Raw genomic sequence first — 11,805 nt, forward strand, 5'->3', positions numbered from 1 at the left:
AAAGAGGAAACTGAATATTCTCCAGTCTGTGGGTATACAAAAGGTCAGTGAGGGGGGACATCTTGGTCCCTTCTTCTCAGGCTACTACCTTGGTCAGCAGAATTTATAGATGATGTAAATAATGATGCACTTCGTCCCACGTGCCTATGTTCTCATCTCATAACTTAGCAACAAGCAAAGCAAAGTGACTGAAAGAACTGAAGATGCTGCCTGTGGCTACAATTTATAACTTACTGGGATTTTCTTTTTAAATTATTATTATAATATGTAACTTCAACTTTAGCAAGTTGATAGTTTTCATTTAGCTGATTGGTTTCATTGTAGTTTTTAACCCCCACCATTTCGTTATGAAAAATTTCAAACATACAGCAGATCTGTAAGAATTGTACCATGAGTACATGTATATCCACCATCTTGATTCTGCTATTAACATGTTTCTGTACTAGACTTTCCTTTATGTTACTATACTGTTATGGATCTAACCATCTTTCTGCCCCTCTGTTCATTAATTCTTTTTTTTTTTTTTTCATTTTTAAGTAAATTGCCAATGTCATTATACTTGTCCATATTGCCCATAAATACTTAAGCTTGCATTTCATTGAGTAGGGTTCAGTATTTGTTGATGTAAAATTTGTATATAATGAAATGCATAAATCTTAAGTATTCATTTGTTAAGTTTTGACAAATACATACACGTTGGTAAACTGTTCAGACCTATCATTACCTTCATCCCAGAAAGTGTTGTCATATCTCTTCCCAGGTAAGCATTACTGTGATGCTTTTCACCACGGATTAGTTTTGTTCTAAAATTTCACATAAATGGAGCTAGTCCGTAATGGTATGTATAAAGCTATTTTCATTCAGCATAATGTTTTTTAGATTTATCTATGTTGTGTGTATCAATAGTTTGTGTCTTTTTATCACTGATCAGTATTATATTGTACATAGAATATACACTTGAAAAAAATCACTTAAAAAACCATTCTTTTGCTTTTAAGGTTTAATTTTTTCTATTTTATTAGCTAAATACTATTTTCAGGATTGTATGAGTCTCATTGTGATTAATTATTTTGCTTCAGGTTATATAATACATGCAGTATTGCTTTTAATTTCTTGGTTATTAACATGAGCAGCCAGCAGTGCATGTCAACCAAAAATTTATTTTGTAGTCTCTCTGGAAATCCCAGAGTTACTTAGTTTGCCTTTTATAATTAAAAATAGATAAGAGTTATAGCCAGCTTATTCATCAGGGACTTATGCCAAATGTCTTAGTAGGTTGTTTCTCCTTTAATTGCTTTAATGCTTAAATTGAATTTTAAATTCTAAAGAAGAGAGCGCTAGGAGTTGAACCCACAATGGAAACCAAATTATGAAACAATGACGCAAAAATCATCTGTTCTTTTTACCATGAAATTAAAATTAGTTATACACTGGATAGTTGCCAATTTTAACCTTGCTTGGACATTTAGACATTTTAGTTTAAAAAAATAGAACTCAAATGTTAGTGATATGAAGATAAAATTAAATGTATGTATGTAATGTATATAAATAAATTTATTAAATGTATGTACAGTATGCAGTGTGCACATAAGTATGTTGTTCTAAAATAATAAAACAGCTTAGTCTGTAAGTTACCGGCAAATATTTTCTCAAAAACCAGCTAGTAAATATTTTTGGTTTTGCAGGCCAAGAGCAAAATTGAGGCTATTATGTGTACACTTACATAACCATCTAAAATGAAATAATTTAAAAATGTAAAAACCACTCTTAACTCCTGGGCTGTTCAAGAACTGGAAGTGGGCCGGATACTGCCATTCTGGCTTATTCTGTCGAAAACAGGAGATAGTCGTCAACTAATCTTGAAGTAAAACTTTTATTCTTACCAAGTTTTTACTAAACCTGTATTTTTATCCCAGGTTCTGATTCTATACTTTAAATAGAACTCTTGTGATTTCTTTTCTTGATGACACATGGTGACAGATAACATTCTGGGTCTCATTTTATATTGGCTCATTTAATCTAAAACAGTCTTTCTCCATTTTTTTTCCCATGACAATTTTTTTTTTTTTTTTTTGAGAGAGAGACCAGACCACTTGTCTTGGAAAATGCCCCACATTCTGGATTTGTCTTACTATTATGTCATTTAACTTGTTCTGACCTCAGTTCATTTAGCAGCAAAGCCTGAACTGAATTGACATGAGATGAAATAGTAACATGTTTGAGTATGGGGTATCGCTCCAGGTCACCTAAGGGTTCCACATAATGTTATAGAATATGCGTCATAGTACCTTTCTCAAATTGGAAATAATTCTGAATCCTGGAACAAACTAGGCTTCAGATAAAGAACTATGGACCTTTGATTGCAAAATGTTTTTGAAGAACTTACCATTCCAACATCTTTCCACTGGTTTTTGTACCTAGCAATAGCAGTTATTAATATTAATAGTAATAGATACCAGTTGTTGAGTACTTACTATGTACCTAACACTTCGGTGAGTTATTTTTAAGCTTAAATAATCCTAAAAGGTAGATACTATTATCTTCATAGAACAAATGGGGAAACTGAAGTTCAGAAACAGTAAGTATCATGCACAGCGTCGCATAGCTTATGAAGGAGGTACAGTTTGAATCCCAGCCTGACTGACTTTAGTCATTCCATTACACCGTGCTACCTCTCGGGTAAACCAGTTACACCTATTCATATTATTAAATTTTGATTCTTTTGTTGGTGCTTGGAGGTAGATTAGCTGGCTCTTTGTTAGGATTTGGGAATAGATCCTGGGATTTCTGATTACTGTGGTTCAGTACATATCGGAAACGGTTTTGTGATGGATATCAGAAAACATTTAACAAAGAGTGTGTTACAGAACTTGATTCAGTCTCTGTAAGCTCACGTACTTTTCAGAAATGAATTGGAGATCATAGGATTTTCACGTAAGAAAAAACTACAGCCCTATCTTTAGACTCGGTCCTCCAAAAGGTACATTTGGTTAGTGATTTTGAAGTTTTTTTGTAAGCTCTTTATGTTTGTCAAGAGATGACACTATCTAAATAATGACATGATTCATTAGGAACAATTTTATAATCATTAAAACCTGGCAATTAAAATCACAAATCTAGTAATGAATAATCATGTAGGCAATAATATATCACATCTTTTTCCCTAAAATAGCAGTCGATGCTCATCAACTTTTAAGCTTTGCTTCTCCCAGTAGGAATAAACTTTATTACTTTTCTAGAAGAATATTGCTAATTATAATAAAAATCTTAAGTCACTTTTTGACATCGGTTTTAAAGCAATGCATTCATTATAAATTATAATATATTCATTGCAAATTCTTTCTATATGACCTTCATATTATAAATGTCTTACTGAATCTTTTGGCAAAAAATATTCCAGATATCGTCTTTGCAAAGTGGGCCAAGGACAAAAGTGAGGAGCTAGATCAGGCAAGGGTAGTAGTTGAGCTAGCATTTTTTATTGCCTTACTAGTATTAATTCTGAATAGATTATTTGAACTAACTAGTGTGTTTCATAGTGTATTATGTGTGTGTGTATTATGGGGATTTTTTTTAGCGCTATTATTGTACAAAGAGGCTCTATATGTATATGAGAAAAACAGAGTTTTTGAAAACAGCTTGCAACTATTGCTAGGAAAATTGTGGCTTACAATCCCCTGAAATTTATATAGTAATATCATTAACTATTAGAATCATTTCTTAACTGTATGTATATAATAGGCCGGGCCAGTAACACAAATTAGATGCAAGGTTGTGGAAGTGTTTTATATAGGTGCCTTATGAACCTGTTACTTTTGTAACACTAGGAAAGGCCATGCTAGATCAGACGTCGATCCTGCTTTTCCCCTGGAGTCATTCTGGCCTGCTCTCTCTCGTTTCTGTGATGACCGTTGCATTCAGATTCTAAATGCTCATCAGACACTCCTAACTGGGTTAAAGATGCTGAACACTTTGCCCCTAAAGAATGTCGCATTCCAAGAAAAAACAGGCTTCCTTCTTAAGCTAGTAAGATTGTGAAGGTGTGTGACAACTTAGGGATCAGAATGAGAGGCCACAAATTCTTGAAGGTGCCCTGCCTCCGAGTGAGTCCCCGCTGCTCTCTTTCCAACTCAGAAACAGTCATGTATTTTAAAAAATAATAAAGCTTGTAAAGACACACCAGTAGAAACAATGACAAATATGTTCAAATATAAAGTGTTACAATAAGTTGTTTTGGTTTTTTTTTTTTGCTCACATGTCTGAGACTTTGCCTTGCCTTTCCCTGGAGGAGACAGGCCACAAATCAAATTAGGGCTGTTCTGGATGAGACTCAAAGAATAAATAGCTAAAGATGTAACCAAGAGTCAACAGCCGTGTGAACTGTCTCAAGCTGTTTGAGCGGATTTATTTTGAGAAGATGGACAGAGATAGTTTGTCCTTAGGGTATTGATTTCTTCCATTTTCTTTTCTCCTAATCCTTCCTTTCTTCCTTTCTTCCTTCCCTTTCTGTTTTACACAGATGGAATGCAAAATTACATTCGAGGCCATTGGACCTCTTAGGAGATGATGTTAGTCGATTTTAACAAAATTTAATATTAAGTTAATATTTAATATTATCAGAAGCAAGCATTGTTTAGTGCTTATGTAATAGGAAAAGAGAAATGAGGAGACTAACTGAATGATATTTGCAGTTTGGCTATCAATTTCAGTCTCCCTTGTCCATTAAATAAATTAAATCTCTAATAAAATATGTATTTGTTTTGAACTTCTTACTTTTTTATAAATAATGCTCAACAAACATTTATATACATTTATCTTGAAGTACTTTGCTGATTTCCCCCACCTCCAAAGGATTAACTCTGAGAAGCAGATTGACGTTCAAAAGAGATACACATCTTTAAGGCTGTTGAGATACATTGTACAATATTTCTGACCAGTTTTTACTGGCAACAGCAGTATGTCACAGTGCCTTTTTCCTACACTTGTACCAACTTTTCATGTTTAACATTTATTAGTAGTTTGTATTTAATATAGTGTTTATATTAGCATATAGTTATAATACATATACTAATATATGTATAGTTTGTGTATATACATATGTGTATATGATTTTCAGTAAATTTGGTACACATAAAATGGTATCTCATTATTTTCATTGAAATCTTTTATAAGGGTAAATATTTTTAAACTGTTCCTCAGTATTTTATGAATTGCCCAGTCATTATTATTAACCTATTTTTTATTTAAAGTTCACTTTTCCTTTTTAGTTTAAACTGGTATGTGAAATATCACTATTATCATCCCCTGTCAAATACTGTAAATGCGTTTTTCTCTAGTTTAAGAAAAAGTAATTTTTAAAAAGGAAAATGGGCTACTTGGATCATTTTAAATTGAGCGAGGGCTGTATGGGCCTTTGTGAACAATCGCTTTTTTCTCCCGCCTTTTAGGTTTTCTTTCTGCCTTTGAACAATACCATCCTCAGCTGCTTTAAAGACAATTCCATATTCGCCTGGGAATGCGACACTCTTTTTTGCAAATATCAATTGCCGGCCCCACCCGAAAGCTCTAGTATGTCATACAAAGTGTTTGCTGTGACCAGGTAATGTGCATTTTAATACACTGAGAATTTTTAAGAAATTTAACTTCCAGTAAAATTTTACAAATTTTCATTCAGTATCTTATTGTCATATGAGGAAAACGTTTCCTTCAAACTTACATAGATCTATAGAACTTTTTTTACTTTATTGTGTGAATTTTCAAATATACATAAAAATATAAAAGGATATGAAGTCCTAATTATAGTACTCTCGTTAGCTATAATCATCATCAATTAATAGACACTCTTATTTATAACTCCACTTACTACTTCTCTACTGCATTGTCTTAAAGCAAAGCCAAGCATATCATTTTATCCATAAATATTTCAATGTGTGTCTAAAAGACCCTTTTTGAAATATAACCATAGTACTATTATCACACTTTTAGAAAATAATCATTTCTTAATATTGCCATACGTCTAGTCATTATTCACATTTTCCTGATTTAATAATTTCTTTGTCTAATAATTGTTCTTCATGGTTGGTTTGCTCAAATCAGGAAAAAAACAAGATTCACACATTATCTTGGTTAATATTTCCCTCTCTTTATTTTTTTCTTACAGTTTATTTGTTAAAGAGCTGGTTGTTTGTCCTGTAGAATTTTCTATATTCTGGATTTTACTCTTTGCATCCCTGTGGTGTTATTTAACATGATCCAGTCTCATCTATATTTTCTGTAAAGTGGTTGCACCTACATTTTCTATAAAGTGGAGGTGTGTCAGTTTTGATTTGGGGGCAACAAGACATTTTGTAGTTTGTGTACTTTTGTCAGGAGGAACATGGAATTCTTTCTCTTGTGATGTTAGTCATCACTGACGATTGTAACCTAGATCTAGTATTCATCAGAGGTGCTACAGTATTCATTAGAGGTGCTATTCTAATTCTGTCATTCCTTCTTCCCTTATTAACGAGAAACCTTCTATGGAAAGATATTTGCTCTCATCATCTCTTTGGTTACTTTATAGTTTGTAAAGGAAAAACAGAATAAATGCTTGATTTCCCCCTCTTTTTAAGAAAATTTTTTTCAAAATAATGAATTAGTTTAATGGCATCTACCCAAAATGGCCAATGAAGCTTTTTGTCTTTAATCTTTGTAAACTCATGGGTTTAAATATAGTCGGCATGATTTAATTCATTAAAAGTTATTCTCAAAGACAAGGACCTATAAAGTCAAACCTATTTAAAGGCAGAGAGTAAAATGGTGGTTATCAGGGAATGGGGGGTGGAGGGTTTGACCGATGGTGTTTAAGAGTACATACTTGTAACAAGTAGCAAATAAGCTATAGAGATCTAATGCACAGTGTAATATAGTCAATACTACTGTACTGTAATGATAAAATGTGATCAGTATTGCTTCAGTGCCAATCATATTACAACCTCTAAATGTATCAAGGTAACACTTTATAAACCTTAAATTTACAAATTATAACATGTCAAATTTATCAAAAATTTTTTAAATTATTCTTAGTGATGCTCTCATCACTTCTCTCATCATTGACCAGCGGCATCCTCTTCAAGTTGGCTTTGAACCCTTTTGACATAACTCCCAGTTGTCTGTTAGAGCTTCTGCTTTCATTCTTTGCGGTCTGACAAGATGTTCCTGGCTTACCTTGTACATTTTCTGTCACAAACTTTGAATTGGTCATTTCTCTTAGGAGCCTGGGTTCATTTTAGTGGGAAATGATATTTCGAGACCTAATGTAGATGACGAGTACTCATTGGGTTGGTCATTTTTTTTCCAGGTCTTTTCAGTGAAAAGAGCTACGAAATAGGTGTTATTTCCTCTCTCACCCTTTTCTTCTGTCATCAGTAAATCCCATCAGCTCTACCAAAGTACATCTTGAATCGGTCTACCTTTTTGCCCATTGCCACAGCTATTACCCCGGTCTCTTTCAGACTACTCTAATAGCCCCTTCATTTGGTCTCCCTGTTTTCAGTCTCATTTCCTGAAGTCAGTCTCTACAGAGCAGGTAGAGCGATCTCTTTAAATCATTCAGGCTTTCCCCTGCCCTTAGAATGTCATCCAAAGTCCCCACCATTCCCCCGAGGCCTTTTGTCATCTGGCCCAGGCCTCTCTCTCTGCTCTTCTCATTTCCTCCTCCTCCTCACACTGTTCCCGCCACTCTTGAATGTGGCTTCTCACTCCTTAGAATTTATCTACCCTATTCCTTTCTCGGCGCTTTTGTCCCGCCCAGTCTGGAATACTGACCAGCTTGGAATTCTTGCTCTGCGTCGCATGCCTGGCCTGTTCTCTTGATTCGGGTAGCAGACCTTCCTCCTTTCCCAGCTCTGCACCACCTCATTTTATAGCTCTTTATAGAATTTGTCAGCTGAGATCAAGTTCATTTATTTGTTTGTTTGCCTTCCTTAGACTGAAAATCCCATAAGCGCAGGGATCTTATATGTCTTCTTCATCACTGTGTCCTTGGAACCTAGAATGAAACCTGGCTTATAGTGGACACTGTACAAGTCTGGTGAAGGAATGAACAGTAACCTTGCAAGTCAATACAGCTTATTCTTTTTGTACGTTACAAACATAAAGTAGCTTTCTTTGAGCAGGAAAAAAGTTGGCGCTTTTTAGTTTTTCATATAGCAGTGCTGTACCAATTCAGTATAATCATGTGTGAAATATAGGAAGTTGGATAGTGGTGAATTTGAGATTACACTATAAAATCTAAATGTACTCAGAAAGCCCCCAAGCAAGTCATCAAACAAATACCTGTTAAGCTTGTTTCTTAGCACAATAGGTAAAAAATATATATCCTGTAAACCTGAGCTTTCCTATGTGGTTGTTACTGGGTGCATGGGACCATTTAATAAAAAATGAAATGAAATTAAGAACTAATTTCCTCGGAAGCACTAGCCCTACTTAAGTGCTCAGTCACATGTAGCCGGTAGTGACCGTATTGGACAGCGTAGATACGGGACATTTCCATCTTCATACCGGATTCTGTTGGACAGTGCTGCTATAAACAATTCGTCTGGTCTTAACTTCTCACCTTTCTGTTACGTAGAGATGGCCGAATCCTGGCCGCCGGGGGCAAATCAAATCACCTTCATCTGTGGTGCTTGGAAGCCAAGCAGCTCTTCAGAATTATCCAGATGCCTACTCAGGTTCGAGCTGTGCGCCATCTAGAATTTCTGCCCGATAGTTTCGATGCTGGTTCTAATCAGGTTAGTGCCGTAAATGCAGGACATTCTACTCGTCGAGGAGTCACGTCAGTTTCTGCACTATAATAGCTCTCTCGTTTAACTGGTACCCTGATTGTTACGGGGATTTGAAATTGTTCGTATATCATTGTTGTGAAGAGGCTAAAATTGAAAAAGATTTTAAATTTTAGGTACTGTATGTTACTGACAAAGTGCCCTTTTTCTAAAATCAGTATACTTTAAATTTGCGCCATACTCCATGGTTGACAGGATGCTCGAGCATATTATTTTTTCTTTGATCCTTAAAAAATTCTTTGCGCATTCTACGAATTACGATACTAAAGCACAGAAACATCATATGACTTCTCAACACCCCTTTAATTGTAATTATTAAAGGTGGACAAGAACTAAAATTTTCTCACTTTGTTGTACTATGTCTTGTCTGCTCTAACTGGTCCGTTCCCCTAATCCTGTGACACACGCTTTTCTTTGTATCTCACCTTAGCTTTCAAAGTGCTTCCCCGCTCCCTCGCCCCACACACCTTTTTATTTTTAATAGTTGAATATAGTCAGACCCCAACTTTTGTATTTTAAATGGACTATGGGATCTTTTACTTTCACGAATGATATCTGTATGTGTGTATTTTATCAATAGGTAACATATTCTCATGGTTGAAAATAAAAAGTATAAAAGGCACACAGTAAAATCTCTTACTTCTCCCCCATTTTCCCAGCTATTCGCTCTCCAAACCACTGTTGTTATGTTTTTCCCACCTTTTTAAACTGCTTTGCACCTTGCTTCTTTCACTTAATTTGCCTTGAAGGTAGTTCGATGTCACTATAGAACTTCATTCTTGGACACTTGACCTGTTTTTATCCTTTTCTATTACAAATAATGCTGCACTGAATAACTCCGTGCACATCCTGTCTGTAGGATAAAACCCCAGAATTGAAACAGCGGTTATCAGTGTTGTCTGCATCTGTAATTTTGACAGACCTTGCCAAATTGCCCTGCGGAGAGGGTCGCGTCAGCTGTAGATGAGGGGGTTTCCTACAACCTGATCAGTGGAAGACTGTGCTTTTTCAATTGTCACATTCCAACTGCCTCCAACTACCTCCAGACTGCAGTCTTTCATACAACGGACATTAGCTTTTCAAGCAATCACACGGTGGCACCGCTTAGCAGCCACTGGCTCTGGGAAAAAAATCTATGCATAGATAAGGCAGCAGAGGGGTTTACTTGCTTAATCGTTTTTAGTACATGTTTTTAATTTTTGCAAATTATGAGTTAAAATTTATTTTTTCGCCTTAAAAGACTAGCTTTCCTCTTATCCTTTCACTATCCTTCACCTCACAGACCTGCTCCACTCCGCAAATGTTAGTTACAACACCAAAAGCGGATGGACAGTGGGGAGCCTCACTGAGACACGGGTGTGTTGGGGCAGCGGGATGGATATTAATTCTGATCATCCCGTGGGAATGCAGAAGGGATACAGACCCTCCACCCACCCTGCTTCTGACAGCCGCTGTGGAGGTCAAAGTTAAGAATTGTCTGATCATCTCTGTTCCCTTTGTAGGGATTGCTGGAGGTGTGGCCTGCCTGTGGGAAAGGGGGAGTCTTCGGTGACTTTCCATAGTACCCCAGGATGGGCTCCTTGCTTGTTATGGTTAAAGCCAGGTTTATCCAGACCTGAGCAGGGCACACCTCCATGGGCCATAATTAGGGATTTCAAAATATATAACAGCTCTTCGTGTATATAATCTCCCCGACTGTCCTCCCCTCAAAAAAAACACATATATAAATACACACATATAGATGCATACACACTTGTGTGTGTAGTTCGAGACATTTGATTTTTAAATGTGTTTTTAGGAACTCATTTTTTTCTCTATTCTTAGGTTCTTGGAGTGCTAAGTCAAGATGGTATAATGAGATTTATCAATATACAGACTTGTAAACTTCTCTTTGAAATCGGGAGCCTTGATGAAGGAATTAGCTCATCAGTAATTAGCCCTCATGGACGGTACATTGCATCTATTATGGAAAATGGAAGTCTGAACATATATTCAGTTCAGGCTTTAACGCAAGAAATAAATAAGGTATGCTCTCAAGTAAATAACGTCAAATTTTTTTAAATTTAAATGTATCATTAAAAATAAAATCTTTATGGTAAGATCTTCTAACTTCCTAGGACTTTATCCATTTTTCTGGATATATTTTTTTTGATCTTACTCCCAAAGCCACATCTCCAGACTTGATTTTTCTCATTGATCCTCCTTTCTTATATTTCTGTCTTCCTAAAGGGCATCTATTTGGTGTCCCTATCCCATGCAAAGCGCCCCTCCTAACCTTCCCAGAAGAGGCCTTCAGTTCCAGCCTTTCCCTTTCTGTCTCATGGGCTGGAAACCTTGAAACACTGACCGCTCCTGCTCCTTTGTTTCCTAAAGCTGGTCAGTATGAAGTCATGTCATTTCTTAAGTCTGAAAAATCTGTGTATGTGCTGCCTGTTCTCCATTCATATTAGCCATCCTCGTCTTAGTTCTCGTTAACCGCTCTTGAATAACAGTAATTTAAACAGGTGTACAAAACTCAGAGCCCTCAGCGCCTGCCCGGCCCATCCATCCATCTTTTATGTAGCATTTTTCTAAAATAATATTTTCATCATCGGTCCTAACATCATACTACTTTAGTGGATTCCTTCCTTTGGCCCATTGCATTAAGTCCAGACTGATCTTGTCCGCTCTTTTTATGACACTAAAGCATGGAAACATCGAATGTGTCATTTGGACATATGGGATATTCCTTGTTCCTTGTCCTCATTAGAAAGGAATCGACACTTTGATTTCAAAAAAATTTTTTTTAATCACACATTCACTTTGTCTTTGATTTGAGTCTGGGCTAATTACTCCTTAAGGGAACATTCAGCAATAATGGTCTCAAACATTTAAATACCTTGTGGAAGTCATTGTACTTGAGTCGTATTTAGAACTTAGAAAGCCTGAGATACCTTATCTGCTCATTTCCTTTGAACAAGGAAGAGCCTTTCATTTCAAAGGG

The 11,805-nt window shown here is 35.9% G+C and overlaps 1 protein-coding gene across 1 annotated transcript in view; it reads left to right on the forward strand.

The window, feature by feature from the left end:
- TBC1D31 (TBC1 domain family member 31) overlaps positions 1-11,805 on the forward strand; it is a 55,250-nt gene that overhangs the window by 14,901 nt on the left and 28,544 nt on the right. Inside the window, exons 5-8 of the mRNA XM_011360825.2 lie at positions 5,448-5,599; positions 8,612-8,771; positions 10,647-10,847; positions 11,196-11,202. Coding sequence (XP_011359127.1) covers positions 5,448-5,599; positions 8,612-8,771; positions 10,647-10,847; positions 11,196-11,202 — 520 coding nt within the window. The remainder of the gene's footprint in view (positions 1-5,447; positions 5,600-8,611; positions 8,772-10,646; positions 10,848-11,195; positions 11,203-11,805) is intronic.

This window comes from Pteropus vampyrus, unplaced genomic scaffold, assembly GCF_000151845.1.
Source record: "Pteropus vampyrus isolate Shadow unplaced genomic scaffold, Pvam_2.0 Scaffold59, whole genome shotgun sequence".
Classification (NCBI taxonomy): Eukaryota; Metazoa; Chordata; class Mammalia; order Chiroptera; family Pteropodidae; genus Pteropus; species Pteropus vampyrus.